Raw genomic sequence first — 19,448 nt, 5'->3', positions numbered from 1 at the left:
ACGCGTCGCTCTTCCGCAACCTGGGTTTCTCGATGGTATAGTGGATGACCCATTACAGAGTCCCACAGAACCATCGAAGATAAAACAATGCGACACCAGAGAAAAGGACCGGCACTCAGAGAGCCTCTCTAGCCTGACCCAGACCCTATTCTCTGTATTCTTCAGGATAAAGGGACCCGAGAGCGAGAGATATGCTTCGAGTTAGCAGGAGGAAGCTCGCCGTGACGCTCTGGCCGCAAGCCGACCGCTTCTCGGTGGCTCCCGGAGGACCGGGTGGGCTGTGTATTCGAGGTGAGGCTTGTCCCGGCCTGAAGAAAAAGCTAATCTCACATTTCCGGAAATTTCCTTAAATCCGCAGCTGCCTTTCCCTTATGCTCAGTTTAATGGAAGCAACTGAAGTTCAGGAAGCCCTACAAGGTCTCTAACCTGAGACTTTCTTCTGCAATTCAACCTATAGTAGTTACCCCCACGCCATACGGCACAGCTTTTCCCCTGCCCCTAGTGGGCTCTTCCCCGATTTCTCCTTAGTCTCCTTCTTCAAAGAACGTATTTCCTTTTTTTTTTCTTTTCTCGACCAGTCGGTTTGAACTGGCGCAACATTTTCGATATACAAAGTATTTATGTGCAGAGATGGCATGCGGAACCTCGGCCGGGATCAGATCTGGGGTGGAAAGGCTGGATAACAGGCTCCTGAGGAGTGAACTGCCCCGGAGAGAAAGAGCTAGAGACCATGGCGGGGGTAGGGTGAGGGTGAGAAGGAGAAAAGCCCAGGGAATCCTCTGCCGAAGGAGAGATAGAGGGAAATTGGCAACTACTCAGACTAGGCTGGTTTTTGTTTTTGTTATTTTTTTTTTTAAAGTCAGGGTTTCACAAAGTCGACCATCCTGGCTTGATTCAGTCGTTCTGCCTCAGCCTCCCAAGTAGCTGGTGTTATGCCCAAATCCGCGAAGTCCCCCCAAAACCAACAGGGAGACCGAGTCCCATGTGTAAAAGCAAAGAACCTTTACTTTATACAAGTTTGCAAACTCAGTCTCTCCACATGTCCAACGTATTGGACTAAACGGAGAGCCCCAAGCTCACTTAGAGTTGGGATTTTATAGTAGTAAAGGTGGGGGTGAGGGGTTTCCTCAGGTTCAGGGCCCCTGATTGGCTGACATCTGTCTAGGGGTGTCCTGGTGAGGGTGCTGGCAGGTGGTCCTATCTACAGCGGTTGGAACCTTAGGCATTTCCTTTGGATGGTCTGTTCCTGGGTGGTGCTGGGTAATCTCAGTTTATCCTTCCTGCAACCAGGTATTGCTTCAGGGTAAACTACTGAGACTCAGGCCTCCATTAAACTTATTGGTGGCTGAGTCCTACACTGGCAGATGATAATAGTTGGAAGTAAAGAACTTCCTTTGGGTGGTCTGTTTCTATTTAGCTTGTCATGGGCTGGTTCCTACAGCTGGGACCACAGTTTTACAGCACCTGCCTGACTCTGTTGTTTAAAATTGTGATCTTGGGTAAGTCACTTTTCTATGTTTTTTTTCCTCGTGATAATAATCCTAACATGGTGTCTTCCCTGGTCATGTCGGTCTTTAAGCATTCAGTCAACACTTGGTTCGCAGTGCTAGGTAGAATCAGTTGCTGGAACTTGGGAGGACAAGGTGGGCTAGCTGGATGGGAGATGTTGGCTCTGGGATCCTGAGCCTGCAATGTACCCTTGGTCTTCAGAGCCGCAAACTGGGACTGCACAGTGAGAAGGCAGAAGTTTCCACCCAGACATTCCTGTGCTGGGCTCAGGCCCTGCTGTGACAGAGCAGAGATATGGCTGCCCACTGGACACCATGAATCCACGGGGCAATGGAACCAGGTAAGGCTCTAGCTAGAGCCATGGTTCTCAATGTGTGGCCGCCACTCCGGGATCATTTTGCAGGGGTTGCATATCAGATATTTACATTACAATTTCCTTTCTTTCTTTCTTTCTTTCTTTCTTTCTTTCTTTCTTTTTTTCTTTTGGTTTTTCGAGACAGAATTTCTCTGTAGCTTTGGTGCCTGTCCTGGAACTAGCTCTTGTAGACCAGGCTGGCCGGGATTAAAGGTGTGGAACTAGCTCTTGTAGACCAGAGATCTGCCAGGATTAAAGGCGTGCGCCACCACCGCCCGGCTACATTACAATTTCTGATAGCAAAATTACAGCTATGAAGTGGCAACAAAAATAATTTTGAGGGTTGGGGTCAGCACAGCATGAGGAACTGCACTAAAGGAACCGCAGTGCCCCAGAGTCTCTATTATCCGCCTTAGACCTCCCCTCGGGCTCTTCAGGGTGAGCGCAGGAGACTTTGTGAGCCAGCACTTCCACTTTCTTGTTCCCTTTCTCTGTTGAGGTCTCGGCCCCTTCCCCTTTGGTCATGGTTTCTGCCTTAATTGTTCTCAGAGTTCAGTGGTTTGTCCCCAGTCCCCATTTCACTGGGGTCCGCCCCCCTCCTTAGCACTCATCTGGGGCTGTTGCTGCTGGGGATTGAATGCATCATGCGCTTATCCAGCCATGTCTGTGAAGCTTTGTCCCTGCCTTGTGAGAGTGTAGCTCAGTGGGAGCGGGCTTCGCCCCACGTGTGGGAGGTGCATTTGGACAGGTACACACACACACACACACACACACACACACACACACACACGCTGTCGTCTCTCAAGTTCTGCCAGTCCCCAGCTGTCCACTCGTTTTGCTCTTTGTTTTCATTTCACCATGTCTTGCCTGTCTTTGTCAACATCTTTTTTTTTTCCCCCTGGGCTTCCTTTGTCTCAGACTCTGGGCTTCCAAAGCTTTCTCCCTCCTGCCTCTCCGGGGCTCTGTCTTGTCACATGGTGGTTTCCTGGGCAGATGTTAATCTCACTCTGTCTCCTCTACGGCTGGAGTCCCAGCTAAACAGGTTGTAAATTAATGAGCTTCCCCATACTGGTTGTCATTCCAGAACTGTCTCCACGCTATGGTGGTGATTTTCTGGGGTCTGTTTGTCACTCTTACGTTGTTCGACACAAGTTGACACATAACTGTCACGTATGCGCAGCAAAGGCAGACCTACACTACATGCCTCGGCCTCAGCCTCCCAATTACTAGAATTACAAGTTACCACCACACTAACCCCAATCTTAATGTTTTCATTTCTTTGTTTCTGTCTCTGCTTTGCTCTGTCTCTCCGTTACCAACATTAACTAGAGTTGTTCTCTGCGGTGGAAGAACTCCTTCCCCACGCCCCTTTTCTTTTTTTAAACTCTGTTGGGACAGGCCGTTTTGACCTCAACAAAGATGGCGAGTTAAGCGTTGCCTCGAACCACGTCCTCACCTTTGCTGCGTGTGTGCCCTCAGTTATGATGGGGCCTCCTTGCTTGGCTATAGCCCCTCCTGGTTTCCTCACTCGACCGGTCAGGTCTCGTTGCGTAGTTCCGGAGGCGGATGGCCCCGCCTCCCGGCTCTCTCATTGGTGCAGCGTAGACTGGCTGCGTAGGCATTGGCTGGGCGGGCGCACACCCTTCCCCCCACCCCTAGATCTGATGGGGGCGGTAGTGCTGACTCTGGTGGGGCGGCCGGGAGGACGCGGCGTGCGCGCAGGTTGTGGGGTTCCGGATGACCCTAGAGGGGCGGACACTCAGGTCCAGACGAAACACTTGGTGGGATCTGGAAACAAACCAGGGCCATGCCTGGGATAGAGACCCAGATCCGGGCCTGCGTTGCGGCCCTGGAGTAAGGGTACACACCAGGGACAGACGGAGCGGACAGCCGGGAACCTGTGGATGGAGGCCCTAATCTGGAGTCCTGGGAGGCCGAGACCCAACCCAGAATGGAGCATGTATAGGGCTTTGTGCTGGTATCTGATTTGAGGGAGGTTTGAGGGCGGGGTAGATAACCTGGGTATTAAGAGAGCGGCCCAGGGCAGCGAGCGGACAGAAGTAGATCCCAAGAGACAGTCTCCATGGGGGCGTGTCCCAGGTGACGGGGTAAGATTGCCCAGAGGTGAGCAGTTAAGTGGTTGGACCTTCTGCACAGCAGAAGGGGCTCAGCCCTGGCTCCCACCCTCTTCTCGAAGGGAAGGCGGCTGACCAGCCAGGTTAGTGCTTCCCGACAAACCAGCTGGTGGCCGGCCGCTCCCTTGGTCACTCCCATGTGGCTGCCCTCTGACTGCTCTGGGTGTCATGCCCGTTCTCTCCTGTCTGTTGCTTTCTTCATTGGGGTGAGAAACTTTTAAGTGTCATTGGCCTGTGTTTCCTGCTTCTTAGAGTTGCCCCTTCCTTCTCTGTCTGTGTGTCTGCATGGTTCTCCACTCTCTACCTAGTGACTCAGTGTGTGGGAGGGGACGGTGTCTTTCTGTCTCAGCCTATTTTTTCCTGTCTCTATCATGCAATTTCCCTCTGTCTTGTTCCCCTTCCCTCGAGCCCTTGCCATCACCCCGTATACTTAGCCTTTGGCCACTTTTTTTTGGGGGGGGCGGTCAAGACAGGGTTTCTCTGCATATCCCTGGCTGTCCTGGAACTCGCTCTGTAGATCAGGCTGACTGCTAATTCAGAGATCCGCCTGCCTCTGCCTCCTGAGGGCTGGGATTAAAGGCGTGCGCCACCATGGCCCTGCTCTTTCTTGTCTTCTGATTGGTATGGGTTTTTTGTTGTTTCTCTGTGGGTGGGGTTGTTTCCGGAAACAAGGTATCGCTGGCTGTTAACTAGTTGTTGCACACAGAGTCCTGAAAGATAAGTAAGTGTGTTCATGCTTTCTGCCCTGCCTCATGTGGTCTCCCCACGCTCTTCTGAGTCTGTCTATGGTACTCCCTTCTCATACTGTCTCCTCACAGCCCCTCCCCACCTATGGCGAGGATGCAGGACTCTGACCATTGTCTTCCTCCCTCCCCACAGAGGCTGGACCAGGAGCTGACCACAAGCCAGGGGTCTAGAAGTGCTTGGGACAGAGCTGAAGTCATGGCCCCACCACCAGCACTGCCACTGGCTTCCAGTACTCCAATCCTGCACGGCGAGTTTGGTTCCTACCCAGCGCATGGCCCCCGGTTTGCTCTCACCCTTACAGTGCAAGCCCTGCACATACAGCGGCTGCGCCCAAAGCCAGAAGCCCGGCCCCGTAATGGCCTAGTCCCTCTGTCAGAGGTCTCAGGCTGTGGCACTCTGCAGAGCCGCAGCCCCTCAGACACTGCAGCCTACTTCTGTGTCTACACCTACCCACGGTGCCGGCGCAGGGGCCGATGCAGAGCTATTCGGACCTTCCGGGCTGATGGCGCGGCCACTTACGAGGAGAACCGTGCAGAAGCCCAGCGCTGGGCTACTGCCCTCATGTGTCTCCTTCGAGGAGTACCTCTGTCTGGGGAGCAGGGTGAGATGCGGGGCAAGAGCCACAAGGGGGTTTCTGTCTCTTTCCTTGTGTCGTTCTGGGTCTGTCTCAGAAGACTGAGGCCTTCTGCTCTAGGCTGTACTGTCTGACCCTCCCTGGACCACAGATGAGTGACAACCTCCCAGGTGTGTGACGGGAGGCTGACTGGGGGTGGTGAGAGCTACCACACAGGTCTCCACAGGGAGGCCGCTTCCCAGCAGAGCCTTTCTCACCCAGGGCCCCACTTCCTGTGTGTGCCTCGCAGGCCTCGGAGCTTGTTAACAGTGTTGAGGGATCAAGGCTTCTTTCTCCACCTCCCACATATGAACTCAAAGGGCACATAGTTGCTTTCACAGCCAACCCTTTATCTCAGCACCAGTGAGAAACCTGGGCTGCCCACACCGGCCAGGTGACAGAAGGGAAACTCCCAGCAGGCCCTGGGTACCTGCCCTTGACTTATCAAGTCTCCTTGGGGTTCCTTTATCAAGAGGAGGAGCTCTGGTTTCTGGCCTCTGGCATGGTCAGCCCTTTCTTTCTCTCTTGCTATCTCCTTAGAAATCACCCCTGAACTGCTGCCCCGGAGGCCAAGGCTGCTTATATTGGTTAATCCTTTTGGGGGGCGGGGCCTGGCCTGGCAGCGCTGTATGGACCACGTGGTGCCCATGATCTCCGAGGCTGGACTGTCCTTTAACCTCATACAGACAGGTAGGGGCTTTGGGGTAGGATCTTCCGGAGGGGAGTGGCAGGATGAGGAGGTTTCTTGACTAACCCTTTTATTTGTCTACTTAGAACGACAGAACCATGCCCGTGAGCTGGTCCAGGGATTGAGCCTCAGTGAGTGGGAAGGCATCGTCACTGTTTCTGGAGATGGGTTGCTTTATGAGGTAAAGCCACAAACACCCTAACCCTGCCCAGGGGGTAACCAGAGAGGGTAACGAGGACCCAGGCGGCCCTATCCCAACCACAGGTGCTGAACGGGCTCCTTGATCGTCCAGACTGGAAAGATGCCGTGCGGATGCCCATTGGGGTCCTCCCCTGCGGTTCCGGCAATGCCCTAGCTGGGGCGGTTAACCACCATGGCGGGTACGTTGACGGCTTCTGAGACAGCAGGGATACCTGCTGAAGAGAGGGATGAGTCTGGAGCTACGGGGTCCGGAGACATTTCAGCATCCTGCCCCTCTTCCTGTTAGCGGGGATGGCTCCCTGGTGGGCACACCGTCCTTTTCCCCGGCTGTGTCACCCCCACCCCATTGCTCTTTCCCCTGTGACACCCATCTCTGGCCGTGAAGGTTTGAGCCTGCTGTCGGTGTTGACCTGCTGCTCAACTGCTCGCTGCTTCTCTGCCGCGGTGGCAGCAAGCCTCTGGACCTGCTCTCCGTCACGCTAGCCTCAGGATCCCGCTGTTTTTCCTTCCTGTCAGTGGCCTGGGGATTCCTGTCAGATGTGGACATTCACAGCGAGCGTTTCAGGGCCCTGGGCAGTGCTCGATTCACCCTGGGTGCAGTGCTAGGCCTGGCCACATTGCATACCTACCGTGGACGCCTCTCCTACCTCCCCGCTGCCACAGAGCCAGCTTTGCCCATCCCAGGCCATAGCCTGCCTCGAGCCAAGTCAGAACTAGTCTTGGCCCCAGCCCCAGCCCCAGCCGCCACCCACTCGCCCCTACATCGTTCGGTGTCTGACCTGCCCCTGCCTCTGCCCCAACCTGCCTTGACCTCCCCTGGCTCTCCTGAACCTCTACCTGGTCTTTCCCTCAATGGTGGTGGTCCAGAACTGACTGGAGACTGGGGGGGAGCTGGAGACGCACCTCTGTCCCCAGACCCACTGCTTCCTTCACCCCCCAATTCTCCCAAAACAGCTCAGCTTTCACCCATCAGTGAAGCACCCCCAGAAATGCCAGCATCCTCAGGGTCCCCGCCTCCCACCTCCAATGCTCCAAAAGTCTCCACCTGGGGCCCATCTGACCACCTGCTGCCTCCCCTGGGCTCTCCCCTGCCCCCAGACTGGGTGACAGTAGAGGGCGAGTTTGTGCTCATGTTGGCCATCTTGCCCAGCCACCTCGGTGCAGACCTGGTGGCCGCCCCACATGCTCGATTTGATGACGGCGTGGTGCACCTGTGCTGGGTGCGCAGCGGCATTTCACGAGCTGCACTACTGCGTATTTTGCTGGCCATGGAGCACGGAAACCACTTCAGTCTGGGCTGCCCGCACCTGAGCTATGCTGCAGCTCGAGCTTTCCGCCTCGAGCCACTCACGCCTCGTGGCGTGCTCACTGTGGACGGGGAGCTAGTGGAGTACGGGCCAATGCAGGCGCAGGTGCATCCCAGTCTCGCCACGCTGCTCACTGGGCCTGCGGGTCAAAAGCCGTAAACTTAAAGGAGCCTGAAATATTACAAGGTGGTGGGACCACAGTACCATTGGCTATGGCCTGGCTTTTATAGGTAGAAGCGACACCAGGATTCGCAGTAGCAAGGGTGGATACTGGTCCTGACCCTCAATTCCCAGAGGACCTAGCGGCTGAGGGTGGGGCCTGCCTTCTTTGCTGTCCAATGATGGGGCCTAGAATGTATGAGCTAGCAAGGCCTCAGCTCATTGGCCAGCCAGGGTTTCTTTCCTACTCCGGTGCCTCCGTTTGATGGGCCAATCAGCCCTTGAGGGGCAGGTTCCCCCAGCCAGGATTTGCACTAATGGTCCACCCCTTGCCGGTTGGGGGTGGGAAATTTCACTTCTCATGTTGTATGTCTTGTGTGTCCCTGGTCTAAAAAGCAATTGAAAAGGTCTATGCAATAAAAGCGTCGCTCTCTTCGTCGCCCTTCCATCAGACGGTCCTTTCAGTGACATCTGTCCTCTAAGGGTCGCAGCAGCTGTACCCAACTTGAGCTGCCGCTGGCTTGTACTCAGAGCCAGTAGCTGCTTTGTCCCCCACAAGAGCTGTCTCCTGGGTTCTCAAGATTTATTCAGGATTGTGTTGACGGAGGCGGTTGGGTAGACAGGTTCCCCGAAGTGCTAAGAGCACACACAGGACCCTCCCCACCCCCACGAGGGAGGTGGGAGAAGGCTAGCTTTTTCTTAAAAATATAAATGTATTTGTCTGTATCATGACGTCCCTGGGGTCACCTAGCTGGCCAGACCATCGGCCAGGGAACAAGGAGGGAGGAAGAGTGTCAGGTGCAAGTCTGAGTAAGGAATAGGGCGCTGCCCAGGCAGGGTGGACGGAGCCTCACAGTGTCCCGTGCTGGGCCTGGTAGCGCGAGAGGACAGCGCGGTAATGGGACAGCTCCTGCCGCACTGCCACCACCTCCTGCCGCAACAGGGCATTCTCCTTCTCCAGGAAAGCTGCCCGCACCGATATCTGGTTCTCTTTGAGTCTTCGTGCATCTCGAGACCTCTTGGCTGCCTCATTGTTCTTGTACCTCCGGCTCCAATACTTCTCATCCTGGGGACAGAGGGGTGGAAAGGCACTGAGATCCAACAAAGGAACAAGTGGCAGGTTTGGAAACACTCCCACAGCAGTAAGACCTAAAGGTCTGTGCTGGGATAGGTGCCCAAAGTTCTGCTGTCTACTGTCCTACCTGCTAAGAACAGATCCCTAGCAGAAAGCTAAAACGTGAGATAGACTCCAGGCACACACACATATATATATAAAAAGACCTGGTCTTCAAATTCTCCACTGTGCAGAGCAAGCCTGCCCACTTAACAAGGACCTATGGAAAGCTGGTTGCTATGGATGTTTGTTACCTAGCAACGAGGCCTTCAGGGTCTAAGGGGCTTATCCCATAGAAGAGCACACTGCCCTACAACATCACCTTTCCAGACCCTGGTTGCTAAGAAAAGCTTTTTTAGCACCCCCTCCCCATGGGGTTTGATGTCCCGGTTGCCAAGGCAACCTCATCTCAGTAAGTAAACACGAGCTGTAAGTAGACCCAGTGATTCGACCCAGTCTCTTTCCTTCCGCCCTTACAGATGGAAGGGGGCAGTCTGCCCTCCCCTTTCTCCCTCCAGTACCTAACTGAAGGAAGAGCTGGAAGCTGATGCTTCCCCTGAGGATTATACCAAGGGTCCTCCACCCAGCTTCCTAATTAAAGGTCCCAGCCTGCCAGGACTCATTCACATTCCCTAGCAACAGCTGAGCGCTGAAGAAGAAAAAGCCACTTAAGAGGGAACTGGATGCTGGATGGCTATAATACAAGGTCGTGGCAAAGACATGAGAGAAGCCTTCTCCGCTAGCAAAACCAGAACGTTAGGATTCATTTGCTGCTGAAACTCCCGCAAATTAGAACATGGCTGGTAACAGGTGACTTCCAGGCCCCAGGCTGCCAATGTCAGCCCCAGCCAGGCCAGCTGCTGAGAAGCTAATAGGAGGCTAAAGAAGGCTGTAACTGGCAAGGAGGTCTCTGATCCACATGGGGGTTCTAGGTCCGTGTGACTGGACTCCACAGTGACACCATCTCAGTGACTCTCAGGACAAAGCCTGTCCCTAGGAGCCTCATGAATCAGGTATGCCTATAGGGCTCTGAGACCTCATTCCAAAGAGAAGCTTCTTTCCTGATCAAGGTCATGCCTCACACCGGCTCACCTTCTGTTCCTCAGGCACCTGGACTTTCCTTGCCTTCTTCATGATTGGCTGAGGCTTCAGTTCCTCCTCTGAGAAGCGGTGTCTCCGAGGGTCAAAAGTCTCATGGCCTGGAATGCTTGACAGGGCAAGGTCAGCTGGATCAGGTTCAAAGGTCATTAGCACCTCCACGGAGTCTGGGTCCACAGGACTGGGTGTGTCCCTGGAGGTCAAGCCTGGAGAAATGCACATCACTTGAGTGCCTGAGTATTCAGTTTGGGGACTGCTGTTTCAGAGGCACCTTCCATCTTAGAAACCGCTGGGCAGTTTCTGCACTTAACACAAAGCCTGCCGGTCAAGCATCAACCCTATGACAAAGACCCTCAGCCTCCATGAAAGTAATTCTACCTTTACGAGTAAGGCACAAACATCCCGTGAGTCTGCTAGCAGCTTCCAAAACCTCCAAACTTCAGATTCGGTATTAGCTTTCTCCCACTCTCGTCTGAGTTCTACTTACTGAATCCTCTGTATGCTCAGAGTTTAAACCTGTTAGACTCCTAAGAGTGATGGAAAAGCAGAAGCTGCTCCGAGGTTCCAGGAGCTTGGCTTAAAAAAAAAGTTGATGCCTGTGCCTTTAAGAACAGACAAGTCGGGGCCAAACGAGGACACCGGTTTAGGGCCGCATCACGTGTGGCTGACTGCTTCCCTTCTCTCCCCCCCACCCCACGCACCCTCACGTTCCCCGGCCCCGCCTCCTCGCGCGTGAGAGCGCGTGCGCGCAGCAGGGAAGGAGGACTCACGTGGCGCGGGAATGTGCAGCAGTGTTTTGCCTGGAGGTCGGATCAGGGACAGGTGTACCCAGGCGTCCCACATCGAGACTCCTTGTCTTGATAGGGGGGGTCGCCTCCCCTCTTGTTCCTTTTGGTATCAGCTCCAACATCTCCAAGGATCCTACCTCCCCAGCCCGCACTTACGGCGATCGTGGGAGAACCGGCTGACAAGCCCTTTGCCACAATTCTAAGATCCCTAGGTGCCCGTCGCAGGAATATGGGGAGCTCCCTCTGGACAATCGAGAATCGGGATCCCGACATTCTCTGTTTCAAGACTCTGAGAACCTGAATGCAACACCCTCAACTGGAAAGGAGGGGGTGGAGCCGGGAACCTAGCGCCCAGCTCTGGCCTGCTCCCCTTTTAGGAGTCCTTGAAGTCCAGTCCTATCTCGTTTCCCAAAATCTGGACAGAGACGTTGAGACAGGTCGCTCCCCAGTTAACTAAGGTGTTCTGAGTTTCTAGTCTTGGCTCCAAGAGCATGAGGAAACTTAGTCCTAGAGAAAAATATAGCCTCTCACTAGACAATCTCGCATTTGGGGGCCCAGGTGCCCTAATGGATCACGGCATCTCATTGGGCAGACTTCTAAAAGTATGGCGACGCCCGTCCCCTGCCCGCCAGCCCGCCCCTTCACCGCACCTGCGCGGTGGCCGCCGGCGGCTCCCAGCGTAGCCCGCGCGGGGGCGTGCCCCGGCGACGAGCGGGGGGAAGAGGAGCCGCAAGAGCCGGGCCCCGGGGAGGGCGCGGGCGTGCGTGCCGGAGAGGGTACCGGCGACAGGGCCCCGGGGGGCGGCGGGCTCGGCGGGAGCCCGTGCTCCAGCAGGAAGGCGTCCAGGTCCACGTACTCCACGTCGCCGAAAGGCAAAGTGCGTTCCCACAGCAGCGGCGCAAAAAGACTCGGGCCAGCCGCCGGCCCTGAGCGCCCCCGCGGGGACCCACCGCCACCAACCGCCCCAGTCGGGGCATCGGCTGGGCCAGCCGTTTCCAGGCCCGGTGCCGGAACGGGAGCTGAGGGCAGAGTCGCCTTCCGCTCCTTTTCCTTCAGGAGACCTGTGGGTCAGGGAGAGACGGAATGGGATGGAGACACACAGGAGGAACCCCAAGTCACAGATGAAGTATAGAAACCCGCATGGCGAAAATACAAAGAAGTGAGGAGATGGGAGTCATAGGGCAAAGACCCAGAGAAGTGGGGACAAGAAGGGAAACGGAAACCCAGAAAGAGGAGGGGGTATAGAGACAGAGGATGGGGAGTCCCAGAGAGAGGGACAAGACGACAGGGACCCAAAGGGAGGAAAGAGAAAGTGTAGAGAGGAACAGGGATAGTGTCAGAAAAAAACCCAGAGACAAACGATGCAAGTTTACAAAGAGGGATTTAGAGATAGGGTAGGTGAAAGGTCGGGCAGGTGAGAGAGAAAAAGTAACAGCTCAGTAATTCCCCCACCGCTGGCACCCTCATCCCCTCCCCCACGCTCTTTTCGGGGCAGGAAGGGGCGCCACCGCTCAGGCACATTTCCCCGTCTCTAGTCTCCACGTGATCCCGTGAGGCCCCGCCCAAGCCCGTGTCAGCACCGTGTGAGCATCCGACACACCCCCTCCCTTCCCCAGGATGCCAGGGGTCCAGACTCCGAGGCCAAGGGGAAGGCAGAGGGGGCTGGCACCTAGATTGCGTCCTAATGGAGGAAGACTATGGGGACTTGACTCTTGGGCCTTCCAGGTGTCAGATTTGGCCATGGACGCGGGGAGACTGAGATGGCTAAACACCTGAGTGACCGAATGAGGACTAGCAAAGACGAGATACCTAGCACATCGGTGCCACGAACCACCACCCCAACATTTGAGTCCTTAAGACAGTGAGACTAGAACTCACAGCTGGCCGGCTCTTTGGGCTTGCTGGTCCCCTGCAGAAGGCTCCGCAGCCCAAGCAACGCTCCCCCGCAAGGGGGGGCCCCGGCCGGGCCTCCCAATAGCAGGGGGCCCGGGGTCCTGTCGCTCAGAGGCCGCGCCATCGCCGGACACCTGCTCCCAGGTTCATGAGCTCATGGAGAGTCGACGATGATAGGCCAGTCACCTGCACACTCCTGCGGTTCGGGCGAGTGTGTCCCTGGGTCGGGAGCGAGTGGCGTGCAAGCCTCCAGTATCCGATCGCTGCAGATCCTAAGATCTCTGAGGGTCAGCCAGTTCTCTCTGCAGAAAGGTGCAACTTCCGAGTGTCCTGGGAGGATCCTATAGTCAGGGCGAGTGGGGACCAAGCAGCTGTCTCTTTGCAACTCAGAGTCCCCAAGAGACACAGGCGCGCGCTCCTTCTGTACCAGCTGGGCGAACCTCTGGCTCTTGAAAATTTTGCACTTCTCGCAAGGAAAGGCGCTTTGCAATCTGCACCCAGAGGTGTGCGCCCAGGGGCGGAGGAGGGGGGCAGGAGGAGGCGGCAGCCTTGAGGCGTGGCCAAAGCAAACTTCTTTCGCGGAAAAAAAAAAACCAAAACACCCGACGCCAGAGAGCGTGCCCCTCCTCTGGGCCCCCCCTCCCTCCTCTTGGGCCGTGCATCCCAGCCGCGTGCCTCCCTTGGGCCTCAAGCAAGGGCCAATCACATCTCGAGCCCTTGAGACGCTCAGCCAATGAAGTGCGGGATCTGTCAAGACCCTCGAGGCGCGTGAGGGGTTCGAGCTTGTGAAGTTACCTCTCCTTTTGGAAGGAGGCGGGACACTGACCTATATTTGGCCAATGAGAGGAGGCGCTGGGGGCGGGACCGTGACCCACTTCGAGCCAATGAGGCAGGAAGAAGGGGAAGCACATGGGCCTGCGCGTGCTGCCCGATTCGAGTGTGGGACAGGAGGGGGTGCCTCTTAAAGCAGCCGCGTGGACACGGGCTCGTTGCTTGAGGAAAAACGCAGAACACCAATTACAGCAGGTTAAAGCAGAAAGACGTGAGCTTCAGGAAAGATTTTTTTTAATACCCTGATATTTCTCAATCGCGACTGAAAATCAAACCACCGAGAAGCTGGACACATTCAGTCCCTTTAATAGCTTTGTTTTAGGGTGACTCCCCTTTCCTCGTGAGGAAGCTCAGAACAGGCTGGAGTAATCCTCTTTTGGAGGGGCAGTCTCAGCGACCATGAGGACCACCGTCCACTGCAAAAGAAGGCGCCGGCTTGTGGGGAGTCTGAGCACATAAGGCTCTACTACAGTCTGGCTGCTAAAGGAGGCTGGAATAAACCAAATTGGGGAAAATAGCTCCTGGATCGGACCATTTAGGGAGGGAAGAGGGTCAGATGGGGCGTGCAGATTAGGTTGTACACGAAGGGGGAAAAACGGGAGTCTGGACTGTACCATGGTACCCTGTTGAGAAGATTTCCGGGGGCAGTGAAGAAGACAGGGATTGTACCACGTTGACTTTGAGAAAGGGGATAGCCAAGACAAGACTTTAGCCATAAGTAGGGTCATACCATTTGTAAACAGGCGACTTGGACCGTACCATCTTGGAAAGTGCTGGTAGGCAGAGGGCATGGAGTATGTAATTGTACCACAAGGAAAACAGGTGTCTCGGTGGGGAGTGGGAGAAAGGAATGTGTCCCACAGATAGCCCAGGAATAGCGCGGACTGTATCGAGGAGAGTACACATGAAGCATACCATGCAGGCGATAGTTGGGGCCTCGGCAGCGCCTCTCGGGGTGCCGGGGGTCCCTGTTGCCCCTCAAGGCTCTGTGGGCCAAGGGCTGCAGGGGCCGGCCATTACCGCTGAGGCTCTGGAAGATCTGGGATGGGGGGTTCTGGCTCAGGAGCCTCAGGGAGTGCATCTGCCTCAAGAAGCACAGGAAGACATGGGTGAGTGCGAAGGTCGGAGCCCGGGAAATGCAGTACTTAGGATAGGGCAGCATGCACACATGGTCACCTGGAGGGAGGTGATATTGAGAGCCCTGTCGATGAGGATCCAGGTAACAGTCTCGGAGCACGGAGGGGTGCTGAGAGAGCCCTGATAGGTGATGAAGCCAAAGGAGTCTGGAAACAGGAGCTCCAGGCTCAGGTCTTGAAGAAAGTAGGCATCATCTGAGGGGATATCAAGCCAGCATGAAAGGGTGTCCCCTGGGAACCCACCTGTGCACAACCAATACATGGTGAGTTTGCTATTTTTGTTGCAGTATGGAGACTGAACCTAGGTTTCAGGCATGCGAGGCAGGTACCACTGAGCCCTTCCCTGAGGGGTTCAAAGCAGGATTCTATGACCACACCCCATCTCCAGCCACTCTTTTCACTTCTTGTCTTGACATTGGATCTTACTAAGTAGCCCAGATTGACCTTGAACCCACTCTGCAGCCCAGATTGGCCTTGTCACCCTCCTTCCCCAGCCTCTCTCATAGCTGGGATTCCACCCAAGCTTGGGGACTTACTCTTGTAGGAGATTCGGGTGATGGTGTCCCGGTTGAGGAGGCGACTGAGGAATGGGTTGGAGCTGCCAGCCACCTATGCAGGGGGCATGAGGCGAGGAGACAGCAACCCAGGGCTCCCCAAAGGCCCACCACCCCAGAATAAGGAGCCTAGCCTCCCAGCCTCCCTTGGCCCTCGCACCCTGGAAGCCAGGTGCCCATCTTGCCTCCCTCACATTGACAAAGAGGCTGAGAATAGCCAGGCCATTGGGGCCCCTTGAAGCGGCACTGAGATTTCCGTAGAGTTCTTGGTTGAAGTGGATTAGCTGCACCTGGGGGAGTAGGGGCACAAGGAGAAGGGGTCCTTAGCAGAGGGGTCGAGAGGATGGTTTCAACGCTAAGGCTTTTGGTGTCCAGAATTGTATTAGGGATCAGTACTTAGGGTGGGGACAGGTAGCCTTTGGTAGATGAATGAGATAAAGATAAAAAAAAAATAGGGTGGCCTGGTGTGGAGGGTCATAGGTTAGAGGTCACCACCTCAGCAGAGAAGCCCTGGTGGTTGATCTGGTGTTCAGAGCCAGCCCCATCTCGAGATCCAAACAGCAGCCGAAGTTCACTGAGTCGGTGGCTATAAAGAAGAGGACCCCCAGACACGTTGACCACAGGGCGGGATGCAGGTAGGAAGGAGACATGGCGGCCAGTGTTGTATAAGGTTCCCCGGAGCTGCAGGAGAGGTAGAAGCTATTGGGGACAGACATGGCTCCCGCCCATGCTCCACTCGTCCATTCCCTGAGTCCAACAATGTAATACTGATTAGGCATAAGCCACTCCCCAGGCTCAGACCATGTCTTCTACAGATATTCAACATTGATGAATTAATTCAGTTAACAAGTACTAGACCAGGAGTACTATTTCAGGCTTGTAATCCTAGCCCTGAGGAAGCCGAGGCAGGAGGAGTGCCATGAGTTCAAGTCCAGACTAGGCTATAGAGTAAGTCTTTCCTCTTCCTTTCATTCATTTCTTTATTGTGTGTGTGTGTGTGTTTTGAGACAGGGTTTCTTTCTATAACAGCTCTGGCTGTCCTAGAACTTGCTTTGTAGACCAGGCTGGCTTCTAACTTAGAGAGATCCTCCTGCTTCTGCCTCCTGTGTAGCTAGGATTACATAGGAGTTGGGGGGGGGGCTTTAGTTTGAATAATGGATTACAGGTTATAGAGCAGAAGGCTAGACAAGGACTGGGAGGACTGGATAAGGGCGGAAGATGGAGGGGCAGGAAATGAAAAGGACAGGAATGATTGTCATGAGCCTGGTGTGAAAGTAGATCTGGGGAACTGAGGGACAGACTAGAAAATGACTTTGAGGCGTTGGCCTCTCTTAAAGAAATGGTACCTCGGTGAGTGTGTAATATAGAAGATAGACTAAAGATGAGGAAACAGCACCTATTGTGTGGGTCTTGTGCACATTCGTGGGTTTAGACTAAAGATGAGAAAACAGCACCTATTGTGTGGGTCTTGTGCACATTCGTGGGTTTAGACTAAAGATGAGAAAACAGCACCTATTGTGTGGGTCTTGTGCACATTCGTGGGTTTAGCCTTTTCAAACGCTTGGCATGGGTTGCATTTTGTTTTCATCAGTTTTGGCAAACATGGGAAGTCGAGGAAACCAGTGGGAAATGGAAGAACGGGGGATCTCCAGAGAGTGAGGTGCCTCGCCTCTCTCCACCCAGCTGGTACCATCTGCCTCAGCACAGGCCCTCTGCTCAAACTCACCCCAAATGCAAGGCTCCTTACCTTTTCTCCCCCGGTGCTGAGCCTGAGTGGGGGCAGAAAAGGGTCGTAAAGAACCCGCTTCAGCTCCACATCCACGGGGCTCTGCCGCTTTCCCACAGCGCATAGGCTCCAGGCAGCGTTCACCAGGCCCCAGAAGGGAGGCCCTGTGGGAACAGAAATAGACTGGATCCTGGTCAGGACCTGCTGTGTTGGACTGGGGGAGGGATAACCAACCCATCTGAAGAAAGAGGGCAGAAATCTGAAGCTAAGAGAAAAGCACAGAAAAGCCAGAATCCTATTTCCTAGAAGAATTTCGGAATCCTTTCCCAGAAGCTCCTAACTCCTCCATGTATTGTTCCTAACTTAAGGCTATGTAAAAACAGAACTACAACTCCCAATAGGCCTCAGAGGTGAAACCAACTAATTCATCTCCTGTCTGTCCCAATGCCCCATGGGAATTGTAGTTCTTTTAGTCTCCCAAGTCCCACAGCTGGATTAGAGTATTAGGGGAGAGTTGCAGAAGAGGGCTTCGAAGACACGGGTGAGGGGCGGGGCAGGGACCTGCGCTACCGCTACCGAGCCTGTGCTTTCAGCAGGAATAGGACCGGCCTCCGGCTGCAAACACCACCTCCATCTCTCCACCCCCACACTTTTCTTTCCTTGCACTCACTCCCACTCACTACTTGAAATGCGCATGTATAATGTCCCATGGTGAGCCGCTGAGGTTCAGAGGCCGGGGCTCACTCATGGGGGAAGAAAGAAGGGGCTGGGAGCGTTGGTCCTGTGGAAGATGAGAGGATCGAGGACCCAAAGTCTGGAGTCTGGGGAAAACAGCGCCTAGGAATACGGGGTCGGGCTCCGGGTCTCCACCCTGTTTGCACCTGGCACGAAGTTTCCCTGGAGATTCTCCTTGTAGCTCCACCAGTCCTCGGGATCAGGTGCAGGTCCGATGTGAGCTAGGAAGAGAGCAGCCTGCATCCCTCTCCTAGGCACCCCACCCCGCTCCTCCCTTAGGGGCTACTGCCCGGACCCCCAGGTCTTACCTGCCGCTCCCAGTGCGGCCCAGAGTACCAGCGCTTGAGGGGCGCTCAGGCGAGCCGCACCCCCCATCCAAGAGGCCTCGGAGCGACCCTTTCCCAGCTCCCGACCCCCTAGTTCTTCCCTCCCCTCCTCCTGGGACTTCCAGCCTGGCTGTCCCCAGCACGGGAGACCTAGCTCCCGAGATGCAGGGGCTGGGACCGCGCACCCCAGTGCCCGTTTGAAGCGCACTCCTCCGCCCTCCTGGGCTGGCGCCCTGCTCTCGTTCTATCTCCCAGAGCTGCGATCGGTCTCGCCGGCCCCGGGTCCCTCTTGGTGCCGATGCACACCCCCTCTTTGCTCTCATCCAGCGAACCCAGCCGCGCACTCGCCGCGTGCACTCCCTCCGCCTCCTCCCTCACCCTTCCTTCTCTTCTTCCCTCGATCCTCCTCCTCCCTGTTCGACTCAGCCTTCCTTTCTATCTCACCTCCTCCCTCGCCCGGTGCTGCCTCTCCCTCTTTCCATCTCCTCCTCCTCTTCCCACGCTCCCTCCCTATCCCCACCCCCATCACCTCTGATCCTGCTTCCCTCTTCCCCACCCGCTTGCTCCCACTGGTTTGATATTTGACTGGGGGCCTCCGCAGTACAAAGGGCCGCACCCGGGGACCCAGCCCTGGGAAGGGAGGAGCTGCAGCTGAGAGAGCCCGAGGCCCCCTGCTCCAGGTGCCAAGGCCAGAATGCCACTAGGCATTGGGGACCTGGAGTGCAGAAAGGCAGCTGGCCGGGAGGGGGAGGTAGAGGCTTAGGGGACTCGGTGTGAGGCGATGGCTGGAGGCGAGCTGAGTGCTCAGAAAGGTGTGTGGCGGGGCGGGTGAGTGCAAGATGTCAGATAGGAGGGAGAGACAGAGAAATAGAGACACAGAGAGACTTCATGTTCAGAACCAGGCAGGAGGGAAGACAAGTACGGAGACACATTAGAGTCACAGAGTCAGAGACATGCTTAGAGGAAAAAAAATGATCAAGATGCCATGCAGAAAGAAGAGATAGAGACTGAGAGACAAGAGCTCAGGCACTGAAAAGCATGGTGCCAGGCCACAGGGAAGGGGACAAAGAGAGTAAACACACAGACCAAGCATGGTGGTTCCCACTTGTGACCCCAGCATTCAGGGGGTGAAGATCTGAAGCCAGCCTAGACTGCACAATAAGACCTTGCTTGTCTAAACAAAACAACTGGCAGCCCACAAATTACGAGAATAAATGAGACACAGAAGGGCAAAGAGGTGGGAAGAGGCAGGCACCAAGAAATAACTTTAGAAGTTGGGGTGGGGGTGCATGCCTTTAATCCCAACAATCAGAAGGCAGAGACAGGTGGATCTCTGAGTTTGAGTTCAGCCTGGTCTACAGAGCTAGTCCCAGGAGGCCAGGGCTACACAGAGAAACCCAGTCTTGAAAACGAAATTGAGACAAAGAAAGAAAGAAGAAAAATGAAAAGAAAAAGGAAAGAAATACATTAAAGGTTGAAGCAGAGCGACCCACCCATGGGATTAAAGGAGCCAGGAGGGCAGGCAAGGAGAGA

At 55.1% G+C, this 19,448-nt stretch overlaps 3 protein-coding genes across 15 annotated transcripts; 1 reads left to right on the top strand and 2 right to left on the bottom strand.

Annotated features, from left to right (window-relative positions):
• Positions 1-4: 4 nt before the first annotated feature.
• On the top strand, positions 5-8,159 carry Sphk2 (sphingosine kinase 2). 7 transcript variants are annotated; one of them, XM_057760906.1, is made up of 7 exons: positions 5-291; positions 1,711-1,849; positions 4,879-5,347; positions 5,900-6,049; positions 6,134-6,228; positions 6,312-6,427; positions 6,634-8,159. In XM_057760906.1, exons 3-7 carry the CDS (start codon positions 4,942-4,944, stop codon positions 7,712-7,714), a joined length of 1,848 nt encoding a protein of 615 aa, XP_057616889.1. In that variant the 5' UTR covers positions 5-291; positions 1,711-1,849; positions 4,879-4,941; the 3' UTR covers positions 7,715-8,159. The 7 variants fall into 7 exon arrangements, with proteins under 7 accessions (XP_057616889.1, XP_057616893.1, XP_057616888.1 ...); XM_057760910.1 differs by lacking the exon at positions 1,711-1,849; XM_057760905.1 differs by lacking the exons at positions 5-291; positions 1,711-1,849 and adding an exon at positions 3,483-3,824.
• A 248-nt stretch (positions 8,160-8,407) lies between these two features.
• Positions 8,408-13,186, bottom strand: Dbp (D-box binding PAR bZIP transcription factor). 7 transcript variants are annotated; one of them, XM_057760913.1, is made up of 4 exons: positions 12,794-13,184; positions 11,365-11,775; positions 9,921-10,132; positions 8,408-8,780 (listed from the first exon to the last, which is right to left on the bottom strand). In XM_057760913.1, exons 3-4 carry the CDS (start codon positions 10,074-10,076, stop codon positions 8,565-8,567), a joined length of 372 nt encoding a protein of 123 aa, XP_057616896.1. In that variant the 5' UTR covers positions 10,077-10,132; positions 11,365-11,775; positions 12,794-13,184; the 3' UTR covers positions 8,408-8,564. The 7 variants fall into 7 exon arrangements, with proteins under 7 accessions (XP_057616896.1, XP_057616895.1, XP_057616899.1 ...); XM_057760912.1 differs by having other exon boundaries at positions 12,593-12,929; XM_057760916.1 differs by lacking the exon at positions 11,365-11,775 and having other exon boundaries at positions 12,794-13,186.
• A 535-nt stretch (positions 13,187-13,721) lies between these two features.
• Positions 13,722-18,375, bottom strand: Ca11 (carbonic anhydrase 11). The gene is made up of 9 exons (XM_057761118.1): positions 17,898-18,375; positions 17,736-17,810; positions 16,876-17,018; positions 15,624-15,809; positions 15,323-15,418; positions 15,111-15,183; positions 14,615-14,769; positions 14,354-14,519; positions 13,722-13,854 (listed from the first exon to the last, which is right to left on the bottom strand). The coding sequence occupies exons 1-9, from the start codon at positions 17,962-17,964 to the stop codon at positions 13,829-13,831; spliced, it is 987 nt and encodes a 328-aa protein (XP_057617101.1). The 5' UTR covers positions 17,965-18,375; the 3' UTR covers positions 13,722-13,828.
• Positions 18,376-19,448: the final 1,073 nt, after the last annotated feature.

This window comes from Chionomys nivalis, assembly GCF_950005125.1.
Source record: "Chionomys nivalis chromosome 23 unlocalized genomic scaffold, mChiNiv1.1 SUPER_23_unloc_1, whole genome shotgun sequence".
NCBI classification, from domain to species: Eukaryota; Metazoa; Chordata; class Mammalia; order Rodentia; family Cricetidae; genus Chionomys; species Chionomys nivalis.
This window is presented reverse-complemented; position numbering and strand designations above follow the sequence as displayed.

What these genes read in the sequence shown, in the direction of transcription:
- Dbp (XM_057760912.1), bottom strand. Translation starts at nt 12,731, where the DNA reads ATGGCGCGGCCTCTGAGCGACAGGACCCCGGGCCCCCTGCTATTGGGA. An exon ending in CGCCGGCGGCCACCGCGCAG is followed by an intron (nt 10,133 to 11,364) that starts GTGCGGTGAAGG and finishes GCATTTCTCCAG; the next exon opens with GCTTGACCTCCAGGGACACA. An exon ending in AGGTGCCTGAGGAACAGAAG is followed by an intron (nt 8,781 to 9,920) that starts GTGAGCCGGTGT and finishes CTCTGTCCCCAG; the next exon opens with GATGAGAAGTATTGGAGCCG.
- Ca11 (XM_057761118.1), bottom strand. Translation starts at nt 17,964, where the DNA reads ATGGGGGGTGCGGCTCGCCTGAGCGCCCCTCAAGCGCTGGTACTCTGG. An exon ending in GGCCGCACTGGGAGCGGCAG is followed by an intron (nt 17,811 to 17,897) that starts GTAAGACCTGGG and finishes CTCTCTTCCTAG; the next exon opens with CTCACATCGGACCTGCACCT. An exon ending in CCAGGGAAACTTCGTGCCAG is followed by an intron (nt 17,019 to 17,735) that starts GTGCAAACAGGG and finishes CTGTTCCCACAG; the next exon opens with GGCCTCCCTTCTGGGGCCTG.
- Sphk2 (XM_057760904.1), top strand. Translation starts at nt 4,137, where the DNA reads ATGTGGCTGCCCTCTGACTGCTCTGGGTGTCATGCCCGTTCTCTCCTG. An exon ending in CTGTTGCTTTCTTCATTGGG is followed by an intron (nt 4,206 to 4,878) that starts GTGAGAAACTTT and finishes CCCTCCCCACAG; the next exon opens with AGGCTGGACCAGGAGCTGAC. An exon ending in CTTTAACCTCATACAGACAG is followed by an intron (nt 6,050 to 6,133) that starts GTAGGGGCTTTG and finishes TTGTCTACTTAG; the next exon opens with AACGACAGAACCATGCCCGT.